The sequence below is a fragment of the Lutjanus erythropterus genome, chromosome 1, assembly GCF_056507025.1.
Source record: "Lutjanus erythropterus isolate fLutEry1 chromosome 1, fLutEry1.hap2, whole genome shotgun sequence".
In the NCBI taxonomy this organism is placed as follows: domain Eukaryota; kingdom Metazoa; phylum Chordata; class Actinopteri; order Lutjaniformes; family Lutjanidae; genus Lutjanus; species Lutjanus erythropterus.
The window spans coordinates 13,199,705-13,215,671 of record NC_139317.1 but is presented as its reverse complement, the minus strand read 5'-3'; the positions used below and the strand labels follow the sequence as shown (position 1 = coordinate 13,215,671).

The following is a 15,967-nucleotide window of genomic DNA, read 5'->3' as shown; positions in this document are numbered from 1 at the left end:
AATATTTGGCTTATATAACGGCGATTTCCTGTCAAAAAAGGCTGTCTAATGACAAAGTAAAGCCATGAAAATATTCTAAATAATGCATACACTTAAATTGATTGCTTAGCTTCCATGCTGGTACTCCTCTCTGCTTCTCTACAGTGGAGGTGTACTGACCGTAATCTACTGTAGGTAATACACTGACTATCAATAAGTACTTCATACAACCACACTTGAAACTAATTTGAATAACACACCCTTTATTTTAATGTCTTTTTAAATAAATTTGACTGGACAGATTTGAATGATTCATGTGTGTGCAAGTGTTTCTGTGTGTGTTCGTTTTCACGGTGTCCCTTGACAAAACTCTTTTAATGTGTGGGTGATTGTTCCCTGCAGCTGGATAACCTAGAATTTGATGGCGAGGAGATCAATGGGCTGGCAAGATGCCCGTTTGACTCCAAGCAAACCAACGTTGCCCTCTTTGCTGGTAAGGGTCAAACACACATCCGCCCACACGCATAGTTAGTCTTGCTGAAGAAGAAGTAATGTGTTCCTACTTACGCTCTCATTATCACCTCTGTGTCTTTGCCACAGTAAAACTGTGCCTGCAGCGATAACAAGTCAGCCAATTAAGCCTTTTAAACGAAGAGAAACAACAAAGCATTGATGAGCAGAGTGTATCCTAGTTTCTGGTGACTGTACTCTTGGTTTTTTTTGTGTTTTTCAGAGGGGAAGCTGTATTCTGCAACTGTAGCTGACTTCCAGGCCAGTGATTCTGTCATCTATCGCAGTATGGGTGATGGATCAGCACTGAGGACCATCAAATATGACTCCAAATGGCTGAAAGGTACACAAATGCTTCTTCATCACTCTGTCTTACACATAATAGCCGTGTTTCCATCAAATTGTGTTGCAAATCTTAAGCATTCACTTGCATTTTCTTTTGCAGATTCACTCAAAATTTGATTATTTCCAACCACTACTGTTATGCAACTATTGGGAGTTGGTTGCACCAGTTTTCCAATCAGAAAACCATCATGCCATTACAGAATGTTTGCTGTAATCTTGATCGAATTTCAAGTAAATTTGCGAAAGAAGATGCGAGTGAATGCTTGTTTCCAACCACTACCATTATGCGATTATTAGGAGCTGGTTTGTTGAGATAAACAGCAAGTGGCGCCAGTTCTCTAGTCAGAAAACCATGATACCATTGTGGAAGAAGAGGGCGCAACAAGATGGTGTTTTTAAAAGAGTGCCAGTCGAACCTCAAATGCTGAAAAACAATGTAGAAAACACAATGGAAATATGACATTTCATTTCATCAGTGTATTACAGAGCTATGGCAGCGATGAGGAAACTGTTGGAGCGTAAACAGTTGATTGCTACTTCAGTACTTATTTGGAAAAAGTACTTTCTTAAAACCCTTATTTATTCAAGAAGAGGTCACTGAGAGCAATGTTCTCTTTTGCATTAACTTGTTTTTGAAAAAGAAAAAAGCCACCTCTAGTGAGTTTAAAAACTTCTTTTGTGAAATTGAGGACATTTTTTTGAGTTGAAAAAACACATTGATGGAAACAGGGCTAATCTTTATTCCTCTCTCCCCCCGCCTTCCCGGAGACATGTGTCTACCTGCCAACTAGCTAAATACCCATGGTGCCTTTGCATGGCGTACGTATGTACGTGGCTGTCAGGGCTGTTTTTGGAGTGATAGAGAGCTCTCCTGCCTTGCCAAGCTCCGTGGGGATATGGCCTGTTCTCTCCCAGGCAATCTAGGTCACCCCCAGTCATATACAGCCTTGTACAAATCCCTGAAATATTCAACATGCACAGTGGTGGTGACGGTGCAGAAATACACTTCAACTCTCTGCCTCTGTCTCTCCCTCAGAACCTCATTTCCTGCATGCAGCAGAGTACGGGAATTATGTGTACTTTTTCTACCGGGAGATTGCAGTGGAGCACAGCAATCTGGGCAAGGTAAGACAGCGCACCTGCCGTTTATAACGCATTACATATTCCACACGGCTACAGCATGTAGGCCTTTATCCAAAAATGGCTTGCACCTCCCTCAGTGCATGTGTTTCTGCCACAAACGGCCCCCAGTGGTAATGGGGCCCATTCAGGCGGTGACAGAACATCGCATTAGAATACACTAGAAATTTCAACCAGCCAGTGTTTCGCTGGGAATGTTCTACTAATGTAAAACCATTACACAGTGAGAGGATTTGTCTCTTCCGGAGATTGTGCACTCCGTGTCTGCTTCTCCCCACGACACATGCAGAGGGCATTAGGATGTTCGATGTTCGAGGCCAACTCCAGCTTTGACCATGCCTCATCTCTCCCTGAGCTGGTCTGGCCGAGCCGCAGGAAGCCGGCATCCTCCATCAGCCACCAGCCAATAAATATTTCAACCCTACTAATGCTTGGGTGACACCTGGCCTCTGATGGAGGTTTGCACTGTTAAATTATTAAAACCGTCAAAGCCAACTGCTTCACACACTTCATTTATACTCTGAGCCTTTGTAATATATGCAATCCAGCACACATGCATTAAGTCATTGCGTGTATTCTTTTTTTTTTAATATTTGCTCCAGTCAGGGTGAACAATCTCCACGCACAGCTTTAAAGACGGGAGTGTGTTTGTTAAGTCGTCTGTGGCGAGTTGCTACAGGATGGAGATGCATTATTCAGCATGTTGAAGTGTTTTTAGTGACGTTCGCTCAGCTGCCTTCTTCCTCTTCCACTCCGCCTCTGTCCTCTGTTAAACCCCCCGCTAAACCCCACAGGTCGTGTATTCCCGCGTGGCGCGGATCTGCAAGAATGACGTCGGCGGGTCGCAGCGGGTGCTGGAGAAGCACTGGACGTCTTTTGTGAAGGCGAGGCTGAACTGCTCCGTGCCCGGCGAGTCGTTCTTCTACTTCGACGTGCTTCAGTCCATCACCGACATCATCAACATCAACGGGGTTCCCTCAGTGGTGGGTGTGTTCACCACGCAGATGAACAGGTGAGCTGTGCCTGCAGAATTTTTAAAACAACACTTAAAGGGGTAATTCACCACTTTTCACGTGGCTGTCCAGTCAGTGTTGGTTGTAAATATACTCAATCAAAGCAGTGAAATCTTTGAAATTAAACTGAAAGCTTTACTTCTGCAAAATCTGTTTTTCTTCTTTAAATCCAGTGATGTCACAGTAATGTAGGGAAGAACTACAGGCTATTTCAGCTTGGATTTATAGTCTCTGTCTCTGGGTAGCAAGGGGACATGCTACATGGGTATTTTTGTCATCTAATGCTATGTTTTGGCCCACAATGTAATAGCTAAAGGCTATGGTGGTGATACACAGCCATGTGGGCATGTAGGCACTGCTTCTTGGCTCCCATGAGCACAAAAACTCATTTTCTTGGTCAATATAGCAGCACTGAGGAATTTATTGCTTCAATTGACTAAATTCACCATCAACGCTGATGGGAGAACCACATGAAAAATGCAGAATTTTTCCTTTACAGCATGGCTGAAGATGAAGCAATCATGTCATCATTGATTTAAACCTTTGTATGGAACTAGATCGCCATATATGTTTCACAATAGGTACCAATATGTAAACTTTTAACACAACATGTAATGCAAAAAACTTAAAATTGGGTGATGTACATTTAGCACAACGTTGAACATTTATAAGAAGACAAGAAGTGCTCACTGGCAGTTGTAAGCTAAGCTTCTTGTTTTACAACTGTTTTACAACCCCTACACACACAGCATATGTTACTTTATTCCAGATGTTTCCCACAATGTTGAAATGCAGAGAAATCCATAATTTATTCAAGGCAACGATGTCCTGCTAGCTTTCGCTGGCTGGTTGCTAGTTTCAGTAACTTCCAGGAAAACTCAGGAAACGTCTTGATGCATCAGAGTGAGGAAGGAACTTGGCAAACATGAGTAAAACTTTCTCTGCCTGAGTCATTTTCATCAGTTATGGTGGTTGTTTAACAGTGACGATAGCAACCCCCATAATCCCACACAGCTTCATGACATCATCAAACTGCATCTTTTGTTATTGTTTCAATGTGAGAGAACCCTATCACTTCAACAGTCACTATATTGATAATCAGTCAAGTTTTTCCCTCTAAAATCAGTATCAGTCTCAATAATCCCATATCAGTTGGGCTCTATATGAACCCTGCTGTTTTCCAACATAGAGACCATTTAATGTGCAGTATATTATGTATGATGTTGTTTTACGTGTGATGTATTATTACTTAATTTAACCAAAGCCGAGGACAGAAATAAGACATTTAGAAGTCAGACGTGGACGTTTCATTGATGTATGTCTTTCTCCACAGTATCCCAGGGTCAGCAGTGTGTGCCTTCTCCATGGCCGACATCGAGAAAGTGTTCTGGGGTCGGTTCAAAGAGCAGAAGACTCCTGACTCGGTGTGGACTCCGTTTCCAGAGGAGAAGCTGCCCAAACCTCGGTGAGGACTTTAAACACGGCTTTTCTTTGAGCAGGTGGCGCTTGACTCAGCAGCCGTTTACCACCTGTCATTTTTCCCCTTTTCTTAACCCTTCTTTGTCCAGGTTAAACCTAATGCAATCAAATCTTTTTCACTAGTCAGGGATGAAGTTATTAGCTTTGACCCAGCACACACATTCACCATCTGCTGATGATTAAATAATTAATTTGGCTTAATTAGATGTGTTGCATATTTAACCTGTTTACAGTCAGCACGTATATTTGTAGCCCAGCCCTGCGTCCAAAACAAAAACTCCACAAAGCACCTCATTGCCCCAGTAAATCATTAATGGAGGATAACCATGCATATGTATATTTTATGTTTCCAGCTGAGGCCTTTTTGTGATCCTAATAAGCACCTGCTCCTCCTCATCCCCCCCACCCCACCCCCTCGTTGCACTTTTCATCCATTTCAATACACATTATTATGACTCCCTGGTGTGTGATCATATGGGCTGATCTTTGACCTTTTGCCCTCTGTGCGTGTCTCCATTCCAGACCCGGGTGCTGTGCGGGTCATGGCCCAGCTGCGTCCTTAAAGAGCTCCATCGAGTTCCCGGACGATACCCTGCAGTTCATCAAGTCCCACCCCCTCATGGACACAGCTGTGCCTTCTATCGGGGACGAGCCGTGGTTCACCAAGACTCGCGTCAGGTAAAACACTTGTATCCACAGATGATTTTAAGGACATCATAAAGAATGTGAATGAGACGTGCTTATTTTTCTTGAGAGGCCGCTATGTTTGAATAGCTGTTGTTGTTTTATCGTGGATTTTTGTAAAACATGTTGTTTTTGTTGCATTTTAATTTGTTGTGATTGGCTTCTTGGCCAGATCTCTCTTGTAAAAGAAATTTTTAATCTCAGCGAGATGTCCTGGTTTAATCGAGGTAAAAGAAAATAAACATAATTTTAACATTAGGGATGGAAGTGGGCCAATGTTATACATCAGTTTTGGTTTTAAATACCTCAATTCTTAAAGAAAACTCATTATAGTGTCTAATAAAATATGCTGAACGTCTCTTGTTGCATCAGCGTTTAATGCAGCCTCATCACATGAAGCTTTCCAAGAACACAGCCTAAAAAGGAGCAGATATAGTAATAAATAAGTCATAAAAATAAACTTTGGAGTGCATAGATGAACTAATGAGTGTCAGAGCATCAGAAAAGAAGCTGTTCTTTTGTCTAGTGGCACAGTGGAGAATACTTCTGTATCTCTTGCCAGACGGCAGCAGGGATGAACAGGCTGTGGCTGGGGTGGATACTATCTTTTAGTATCCTCCCATGTCTTCCTTTTGTTTTTTTTTAGCACAGTTGGCGTAGCTTCAGTTCGATTTTTCAACAGTCTGTATCCCACACAGAGCCATTTGTTTCCAGTTGTTTCCACAAATTGGTTACTGTTGTCTTTGGATTTTTAGAAACATAAATTTTCTTGACCATTTCACTTTTCACTAATGAATTAAGAGGCATTTTATGGGGCCCCTGGTAGCTTAGGGCCTAAGGCGATTGCTGACCTTTGCCTAATGGCAAGTCCACTGTTTCACTTAATACAAACCTTCAAAACTCGACTGAACAATTAGTTGACTGAAAGAAAATTAGTTGCCAGGTATTTTGATAATCATTGAATTGTTTCAGTCATTTTTCAAGCAAAAATGTTAAACATTTGCTGGTTCCAGATTCTTAAATGATGGTATTTGCTGCTTTTCTATGTCAGTTATGATGGTAAAATGAAGAGTCTTTAGGTTTTGGACTTAAATGCTTTCGGGCCCCTTAGTTGGCAAAGAGACGGAGGAGGGACCTTCTACTACATATATTGCATTGAATATTTTTGGGTCTTCTCTCGTTTTCTGACTTTGCTGGCTGCTGAGTCAGCAGAAGGTGTAGCATATCTAATGTTAGCTGCGTTGGCCTCACCTTCTGGACTTTCGCTGGTGGTTTCTGAGGGAGAGGGTATGTCAGAGTCTCTCGCTCGTGAAGTCATAAAAGTTACAAAACGATCTATTGTGGCTCATTGTGTCTGTACACTTGGGAAATATGTTTTAATAATATGTAGCTAACTATTTCATCATTATGGATGGGTGGAACACAGATTTAGTCGCTAGCTCACGTGGACCTCCTGTTGAAGACCCATGGATTAAACAGTCAATTGATTAATCATGAAAGTAATTGGAAGATTAATCACAAATGAAAATAATCGTTAGTTAGCCATGATACCTTCAAATCAGTACTGAAAAAATATTGAGGATCAATACCCAGTTAACAGTGTGTTACACATGGAGAGATCAATGTTGACATGTCTCTTAATATAATATGCAATGAAGGAAAAAAAGAAAAAACAGTTGACCTTTAGTAACTCGGGAGCTGAAGTGATTTATGTGTTCAAAATGGCCTCTCCTGTTTTGAATGGAACACCCCCCGCTGTGAGTAACACATGCTCCTCTGCTGTGTGTGTGTGAAGGTACCGACTGACAGCGCTGGCTGTGGACAATGAAGCAGGACCTCACAAGAACTACACAGTGGTGTTCATCGGGGCTGAGTCAGGGGTCGTCCTCAAGGTTTTGGCAAAGACCTCGTCCGTGTCTCTGAATGACAGCCTGCTCCTGGAGGAGATAGACGTCTTCAACAAGGCAAAGTAGGGATACATGCACTTTTCACCCTGTCTCTGTCTGCTTCTGTTATCTGTTTCTCTTCCCCCTCTGGCTGACGAGTCAGCAACTTTTAAAGCAAAGCTTCCTAGCACAGATGGAAGTGTCTGTCTGATTTCTATGCATAGACAGTATGTGGATTTTTAATTTATTTGTGTGCTTAGTTATGGATGCGAACACGCGCGCTGCTGTGTGTCAGAGGTTAAAATCCTGTTAAATTGTGAGAAAAAGCTTTTATGTGACTTTTCCACCTAACAAGTGATTAAATCTACCGAGACTGAAACCGTAGACAGACTTGTCTGATAAACCTCTGATCAGGTTTCTCGCTTCCCCTCCCAGGTGCCTGTCTAACCGCGAGGATGACAAGCGTGTCCTCTCGCTGCACGTGGACAAAGACGCACACAGCCTGTATGTCGCCTTTTCAAGCTGTGTCATCCGTATTCCCCTGAGTCGCTGTGAAAGGCACTCTTCCTGCCACAAGTAAGTGTTAAAATGTGCTGCGTACTGCCGGTCATAGGTTTGTGACTTTATTGTTTTGTTTTTCAATAAATGTCATAAAGGGAATGATAACAACTTCGCTTTATGCCTCGTGGTTAATGTTCACTCAGTCACAAATGATTAAACTGCACTTCCCAGAATGATTTAACCGGTGGTGTGTGTTTGTGTGGAAACCAGGTCCTGCATTGCATCAAGGGATCCTTATTGTGGCTGGAAGCCTCATGGAGCCTGTGAGAGGATACAGCCCGGTGTTATGTGAGTTCAAGCCTCAACTGCAATATAAAGTGCAAATACACGCAACAAAAATATAAAACACTTCTGTTTTCCCTCCCATTTCTCATGAGAAAAATCGTCTTCTGTGCACACAAAAGGTTTATTTCTCTCAAGTTTTGTTCACAAATGTGTTAAAATCTGTGTTAGTGAGCATTTCTCCTTTGCCAGAATAATCCATCCACATGACAGGTGGCACAATAAAAGGCCTAAACTCCAAAATGTGCAGTTTTATCTTGAGAAAAGACATTTATAAGGCACTGAACTATGTCTATTTCACTTAGGGCGACAGATGCCCATTTTTTTCCCAGGAAGGCAAAGTCCCAGCTTGTACAACTCTGCCTCAGATCGGCTTACCCATGGGATAAGATTAGAGTTTATTTAGAAAATGTTAAGAGAAGAAAATGGGATGTACAACTAACTACAAAAAAAAAAACAAATTAAAGAAACAAATTAAAAGCAAACACCCTGCTGAAACTGAAAGGAGCAGGAAGAGGTGAATGCTTACAAAGTCCTACTCACTTTATTTATATTGGCAGATGTTATTTGCGCCCATGTGTTAGTAACTAACAATGTTATTTGTATCCTGGGTGGAATAGCCAATATGTTTATTTACACCTGGATGTATTTAGCCTTGCATGGCAGGGAAGCACCCAGGTGTCTATAGCCAATATTGCTATTTGCACCCATTGTGTAAATAGTCAATGTAGCTAATGTGACTGTTTACACTGGGGTGCATATAGCCTACAGACAAGCCTCCAGGTGTTTGTTAGCCAACAATGCACTTGCTATACTGGCTATTTACACCCGCTTGGCAAAGACAAACCATGATTGTAGTTTTGTTCCTTAAATCTAATCCCTCATGGCAGGGGCTGTGTTTAATCCATTCATGTATATCTAAACTGGGGGGGCAGGTGCAACTCAATCAAATTAACAGGTAAACAAGGTAAACATTCAACAAATTTGTGAACAGAATTTGAGAGAAATAAACTGTTGTGTGCAGAGAAGAAGTCTGAGATCTTTTAACTCATGAAAAACTGGAGCAAAAACAAAAGCGCTTATTATTTTGTTTGTGTATACTATAGATGAGAAAGGAGATAACAAGAACTCTTGCAACTCTTTGATTAATCTTTTTCTTCTTTGTGTTGTTTTCAGGAGTGAATATGAGCAGGACGTTGAATCGGGGAACACTGCCCACCTGGGAGACTGTCACGGTACGAACCTCATCTCCATGCCATGCCATCATCTATCCTGAGACATTTACACACACAGACACAGACAGATACACACACTGACACACACACACATGAAACTCATCTCCACACACACCATGAGCCTGCACACTCACACCAGTAACCACTCCAGTAACTTGCCCCTACATAAGTCTATGTGCAGTATTAACACACACATCTGCATACAGTACATGGCCACCTGTAACTTACGCCACCTGTGAGGCACAAATATGGACATGTACAATTATGAGGGTCATGCTCAGCTGGTGCAAATGGTAGAGGTCTTAAAACATATCTGACGGCAGAAAAATGTGCCTTTGCTGATTTTACTTTAAACACTTGTGTCCCTTCGTTTGTACCAACTAAACATGACCCAGGCTGAACCTCAGTATTGATCAGAACCAGAGGGCTTCTAGAGACAGGGACACTGCTAGCGAGTGCTTTATTTCTTTATTATCAAACCAACTAAACTGCACTCTTAGTGTCTCTTAGGGATTTTAGTTTTCACTCCTGAATTCCTTTATGCTGATTTCTTGTTCTTTTAATTCTTTTAGCGTTTTTGGGCACTACATCAGCGCCAGATTACAAATCATTTGGCGACCCTACCTCTGGTTAGTTTGATCTTTTACTCAAATGGTTTCTTTTCCTTGAGTTCAGCATCTCCAACCCCTGTCTTCTCCACCACTGCCACCATTCATCCTTTCTTACTGAGCACCTCCTGAATGCCTCATTTTCATCGTCACAATCTACAGATTCACCAGGCGACATCGGTGCTCTCTCTCAGCACAGATTCACTTCCTCCTTTTCACTCATCACTTCCTGTTCAGACCCCCCCCACCTCCCCTCTTGCATGCCCACCCACCATCCTTTGGCATCCTTACTGTTGTGTACCGACTCCTCTTTGAACCTCAGTATCCTCTTTTTCCCGTTCCAAATTGTCTAAACAGAAAAAAAAGAAAAATGTACTTTTTATTGGTCTGTGCATGTTAAAGGGACAGTTCACCGCAAAATCAAAAATGCCTGTTTTTCCTCTGGCCCGTCATGCTGTTTATCCATCTGTACTGTTCTGATGTGAGTTGCTGAGTTTTGGAGCTACTGTAGGGATTCAACACTAATGTCTTTTACTTGCATCTGTACAAACTGTTTTATTTTTTAGTGGTTACCAAATAACAAAGTTAATTGCCATTGTCTATAAAATTTCAGAAAATAGGGAAAAATGTCAGTCCAAAGTCAGGTGTCTTGTTTTGTTTGTCAAAAATCAACAGATACTCAGTTTAATCTGATAATAAATGGGGACCTTTTATCACTTACCTTGTTGAGTAACTGGATTGGTAGATTTATTTGGCATTTTGTGTGCCCTGGACAAGTAGGCAAGTGTTATTGTTGTGCTCTGTATCGGCTGTAGAGATGTTTGCCTTCTCTCCAGTAAAATGGAAAAAGATTGCACTAGTCCTGTGATGATCAAAAAAATACATTTGAGAAATTCAACAGCAGTGTCTCTTTCCAGAAATCATGACCAGGTTGCTCAAAATGATCCACAGAACTTGTTGTGAGCAGCTTTCATGCTCTTTGAGCACCACAAACCAAGTGCCATTTAGTTCCATTATATTGAAGAGAAGGCAGACGTCTCTGCTGCAGATGTCTCCAAAACTCAGCAACTCATACCAGAACTATCTGGATGGATAAATAACACTACAGCCCAGGAGAAAAATATGTATTTTTGATTTTGGTGTGAACTGCCCCTTTAACTGTGGTTTATTCAGTATTTTTTCAGACACTAACTTTAAAAACTACCCATTGCTCATGCCTACTAACTGGGATGATAACAGTATGCTTTGCCCACGTCTGCACAGTTTGTTAACAATTTGTTTGTCACCACAGACATGGAGTTGTCATCAGCGCCAGTCACTGTCCACCCCAGTGGGCCCATACACCCCCCAGTACTCATACCCACTCAGAGCCCCAGCTCTGGACCTGGTCCAGAGCTCTACGGCTCAGGCTTTGTGCTGCAGGATGACCCAGCCACCTCCCATTCTTTAGACTCTATCCCAGGGGGCCAAGAGGGTAAGGCCCGCGGGGAGGCAGCCAGCATGCTGCATTGAGCCCGATCTGATAGCTGCCAACAACTCTCACTAAGCCACACTAATGTGAAGCCACACATAGCAAACACACACGTGCACACAATGGCAGCTAGTTAGGGTTTTTTTAATTAGAGAACATGGCAGATTTTAATTTAGACTTTTTCATACTTATGTTAGTCTTCATATTAGGGATGTCACGATACCGGCGTAGTTTAGTAGTTGACACTAATACTAGTGCAGTGCCACAATTCGCGATACCCAATTCAATACTACGGTAAAAAACAAAAACAATCATAAGATTCAGTCAATGTTATTTTTCTTTGCCACCTGAAATAAAATAATCCTCTGAGCTTCTTGGACAAAAGACTAAGGGGGGTATTTTCTGACATAAATTTCGATCAAGTAATGAAGTGAATTCTGCTGCTGAACTTTGAATATAAGTTGAACTTAAGAGTGAAAGCAAGTTTAAATTTACTGTCATGGGGACAGACCATTCGTCTGGAAATAAATATTGATGAGATGGCACAGAGTGAATGGTAACGAGTCACAAAGTTAGCCTGCAACTATGGCCTATTATGTTAGCCTAACACAGTAGCTTTTTGTGTTTAGCCACTGGATAACAATTGGCTATGTTGTTAACATAAGGTTAACATGAATTAAAACTCACTTTACACACTAAGTAGGAACCATTTCCTCCTTTCGTCTGAAAACTTCAATGGCGCTGCTTACATACAGGATTTTTTAAATTCATTTTTACTGTTATCCCTGATGACCTGTCTCGAACACAAAGTAGTTCCTTAGCCGTTCTACATCTTCCTTTGGCATTTAACAGCAGACTACAACACTTGCAGGCATATACTGTCCCCATCCAGAAGAAATGTATTACCAGAACCGAATACATGACGTTTTGACAATATTGGCATCAGCTTGGTACTGAAGTATCAGTTCTCGTGACATCCCTAATACATATTATATTTCATGTTACCATTGTTTTGACTTTTCTTTAAACTGTAATTTCCTTATGTTCTGTTCTTTCTTTTCTTTTCTAATCATTAAACCTTACACTCACTGTTCTCACATTGTTTCTTTCAAATCTTTTGTTTGGATTTAGCTTCTCTCACTGCCAGTATAGATTTTTTTTTAACTCTAGCTCTGGTAACAGTTTTCCCTGGCTGGTAGATCATTGACTGGGCCTGCTCTTCCACATCACTATTGTGGCCGCACGGTGGATGACTAACTCTTTTAATGTCTGTGGTTACTAACAAACTTCCAGTAGAGCAGCAACCGTCTCAACACCTTGAAGGCGAGCGCTGCTTCTCTTTCCTTTGAACAACTTCCTGCTGGTTGATCTCCTGTGCGAAAAGATTGATTTGGCTCTCTATCTCAGATCAGAGTGCACTCCTAACCCTTTGGTATCGGTTAAATGCATGACAAAAAGCCTCCAGTGGAACGTGGATCAAGGCAACACTTCAAGTCTTCCCTTCTGAACTAACATAGCACTGCTACTTATAGATGGTGAAATGGATGTGGGTACCTAACAGCTTCCGCTTCACCATATTTCTTCTTCATCTGGGTGTAGATGAATAGCAATGTGTCAGTATTTATGGAATTTAGTTGTGGTTGACTGTCTACCTTGTATGGGGGGAGGCGTAGAAGCAGTAACTCATGCATGATTGTGTTCACACACAAACATGCACAATTTTGCTATTGAATGGGGAGGGATGCTTCACTGAGCGCTTTGACTGTTTTCACCAGGGGGTTAACCAATGCCTTAATGTTTTTATAGGTGTGTGGGATATACAAGCAGGTGAGACCAACCAGATGGTCCACATGAACATCCTCATCACCTGCGTGTTTGCCGCTTTTCTTATGGGTGCCCTCCTGGCTGGTCTGATCGTTTTCTGCTACCGAGACTCATTCCTCCGGAAGCCAAGACATGTCCACAAGGATGCAGAGTCTGCACCGTCCTGCTCCGACTCCACTGGGAGCTTTGTCAAGCTCAACGGCCTCTTTGACAGCCCTGTAAAGGTAACAGCTCCAATGCTACATCAAAGTCTTTTGTGTACATGGATGCTCCGATCACCCATCACCCTGGGGAAGCTACTGATCCCGACTGCAGATTGTCTATGAGCCATATCGGCCAGTACACAACAGATACAGATCTTATTTTGACTGCTTTGTATTGAGGGAGTGTTTAACCAGCAAGTTTTTAGCAAGCTTGTTGGAAAATATTGTTTACAATTAGATACATGGGATCATCAACTGGAAAACATTCATTCCAATCCTCTGATTGCATATTATTACTGAATATTGGCTGATAATCGATGGGCAATCAATCTGGGAATCCCTACTTTTGTGGAGAGGAGTGTTTGAATGGTGTGAAGATTGAAGCTGTGAAACCGTGTCTAATCTCCTCTAGGAATTGTATGAAGGCAACGGGACTTGCTTGAGGTTCTTGAAGATGTTTTCCAGTGCCCTCCCTTCCCTTCTCTTCAAGAGTCTTCCTCAGAAGAACTGAAGAAGATTCTTGAAAATGTTTCACCTCTCATCCGAAAGGTTTCATCAGAATTTAAGGATTGGGGGCGAAATATCTTCAAGAACCTTCTTCCATTAGAAACGTCATCAAGAAACTCCAGCAAGTCCAGTTGTCTTTGTACAGCTCCTAGAGAGTACCATGACCTAGATGACAGAATCTTTACAGAGACAGTGTGTAATTTGCTCTTTTGATTTGTTGTCTCATTTTTAGGAGTACCAAAGCAACATTGATTCTCCCAAGCTGTACACCAATCTGCTGAGCAACGGCAAAGACCTGAACACACCCAACGGTGATACCAAGACCATGATCCTGCGGGACGGCTGTCAGCCCCCAGAGCTGGCTGCCCTGCCTACACCTGAGTCCACCCCTGTGCTTCAACAGAAAGGCCTGCAGCCTATCAAAAACCAGTGGGAGAGGGCTCCAGGGAAGGCCAGTGGACCCCGGAAGGAGTCCAACTCATCAGCCAAGAGTCCTCAGTTCCTTCATTCTTCTGCTCCTCCGAACTCAAACTCCCACCAACCTCACCTCGCCCTGGGACACTCCCACATCCCGAGTGCAGTTGTCCTTCCCAACGCCACACATGACCATCCTAACCTTGACAATGGAGATGATACACTGCCACATTCATCTGAAAAGAAGCTGAAGAATCCAGATTCTAAGGGAAGTAGGAAAGACCAGAAGAGGTCTGTCGATGCCAGAAATACCCTAAATGACCTTTTAAAACACCTCAATGACTCTGTGGCCAACCCCAAGGCCATTCTTCAAGAGGGATCAGGGCCCCGCCCGAGGCAACACCTCACACTGGAGCCCATGGAGGAACTGACTGAATTACCCCCCAGGGTGCCCAGCCGTGAGGCTTCCCTGTACTCTCCCTCCTCCTCCCTGCCGAGGCACAGCCCCACCAAGAGGGTTGATGTGCCCATGCCCACCACTCCCACCACACCAACGGGCAGCCTGAGCATGGGGGGCACCCTGGAGAGGCAAAGAGGGGGATATCAACTCCACCGGAGTGCCTCTCACAGGCAGTCCTTATCCACCTCGCCAAGTGGGGTAACCATGGGGGTGTCTGTGTCTCGGCAACACAGTATGAACAGAGGGGGTTACATGCCTCCAACACCCCCCTCCAGACTTGACTCCCATGGTGGAGGGATGGGGGCAGCAATGCACTCACCCCACCCATCCTCTGTATCCAGACAGAGCAGCTACAATGGGCATTGCTCTCTCCCTCGCACAGGGGTTAAACGGACCCCATCGCTTAAGCCAGATGTGCCCCCTAAACCCAACGGGTTTCAACCACAGACTCCACAGATGCGAGTGGTCAATAAGTACAGTTATTAAAAGAGTATGGACACTTTTGAGTGAGCTCTTGGCCTTGACTGTAGAGCCTTGAGCCCTGAGGGCTTGAGGGGTGGGGGGACTATGGATGGGGTAGGGCCTATTGTGTGTTTGTGTATTGACTTGAGGTGTGTTCCCCCTTTAAATGATATGCACATTCACTCAGACTAAAAAGGGAAGAATCACACATGTGGCCAAAGATACTCCTTGGGGCTTTTCTGCTCCCTACGTCTCCATCTCGCTCCCTTGTCATGATAGCCGTAGGATATGAACAGTGGACAGTGGCGAATCTGCTGCTCCCCATTGTATCTGGGCTTAGGTGTCGCCCATTACTATACTGGGTACGAGGTTTAGAACACTAGCTGGAGCCGCTACGGCGTCCTGTGCGTGTGGTACCAGGTTAAAAACAGTGGAATACTTGAAGAATGGGTCTCATTTGTCACTGCCCTTGAGCACTGTCTTCCCACTAATGTGAACTGAACAAAGAGGAGAGGTAGGCCATGCCTTTGTTAGCCAGATGGCCGGGGGCAGAGGAGAGGAAACTCAAAAATCATAGTATGTGTGTTGGTTAAGATAGATATGACCGCAAATGGCTGAATCAAACAACAAGCGAACAAAGAAAACAAGTGCAAATGAATGTGTGAGTGTGTGTGTTGGATGATTGCAAAGCAGGTTTGTGTAAAGGAAGTACACATTTGGTTATCAAAAGTGGTGCCACATGCCAGAGGAAGCACCTTAAGCCCTGTCTAAGACCTAAAGCTGAGTTTCCACCACAGGAACTTTCCCTAGGGACTAGGAGTCTTTGGAGGGATTCAGTGCGTATCTTCCACAAGGACCAGGGTCTAAATTGAATTCTGGGGACTTTATTTTAGCCCTCCAAAAG

At 43.1% G+C, this 15,967-nt stretch overlaps 1 protein-coding gene across 5 annotated transcripts in view; it reads left to right on the top strand.

The window, feature by feature from the left end:
- sema6d (semaphorin 6D) overlaps positions 1-15,732 on the top strand; it is a 30,253-nt gene extending 14,521 nt beyond the window's left edge. For 2 of the 5 annotated variants that reach the window (XM_084710850.1, XM_084710927.1), the window contains exons 7-20: positions 382-472; positions 713-832; positions 1,871-1,959; positions 2,769-2,986; positions 4,321-4,452; positions 4,989-5,144; positions 6,946-7,119; positions 7,472-7,612; positions 7,808-7,885; positions 9,056-9,114; positions 9,687-9,743; positions 11,014-11,196; positions 13,000-13,241; positions 13,960-15,732. In XM_084710850.1, coding sequence (XP_084566976.1) covers positions 382-472; positions 713-832; positions 1,871-1,959; positions 2,769-2,986; positions 4,321-4,452; positions 4,989-5,144; positions 6,946-7,119; positions 7,472-7,612; positions 7,808-7,885; positions 9,056-9,114; positions 9,687-9,743; positions 11,014-11,196; positions 13,000-13,241; positions 13,960-15,087 — 2,868 coding nt within the window. In that variant the 3' untranslated portion in view covers positions 15,088-15,732. The remainder of the gene's footprint in view (positions 1-381; positions 473-712; positions 833-1,870; positions 1,960-2,768; positions 2,987-4,320; positions 4,453-4,988; positions 5,145-6,945; positions 7,120-7,471; positions 7,613-7,807; positions 7,886-9,055; positions 9,115-9,686; positions 9,744-11,013; positions 11,197-12,999; positions 13,242-13,959) is intronic. The other 3 variants (XM_084711006.1, XM_084711082.1, XM_084711159.1) reach the window with 3 other exon arrangements.
- The last annotated feature ends 235 nt before the right edge of the window (positions 15,733-15,967 follow it).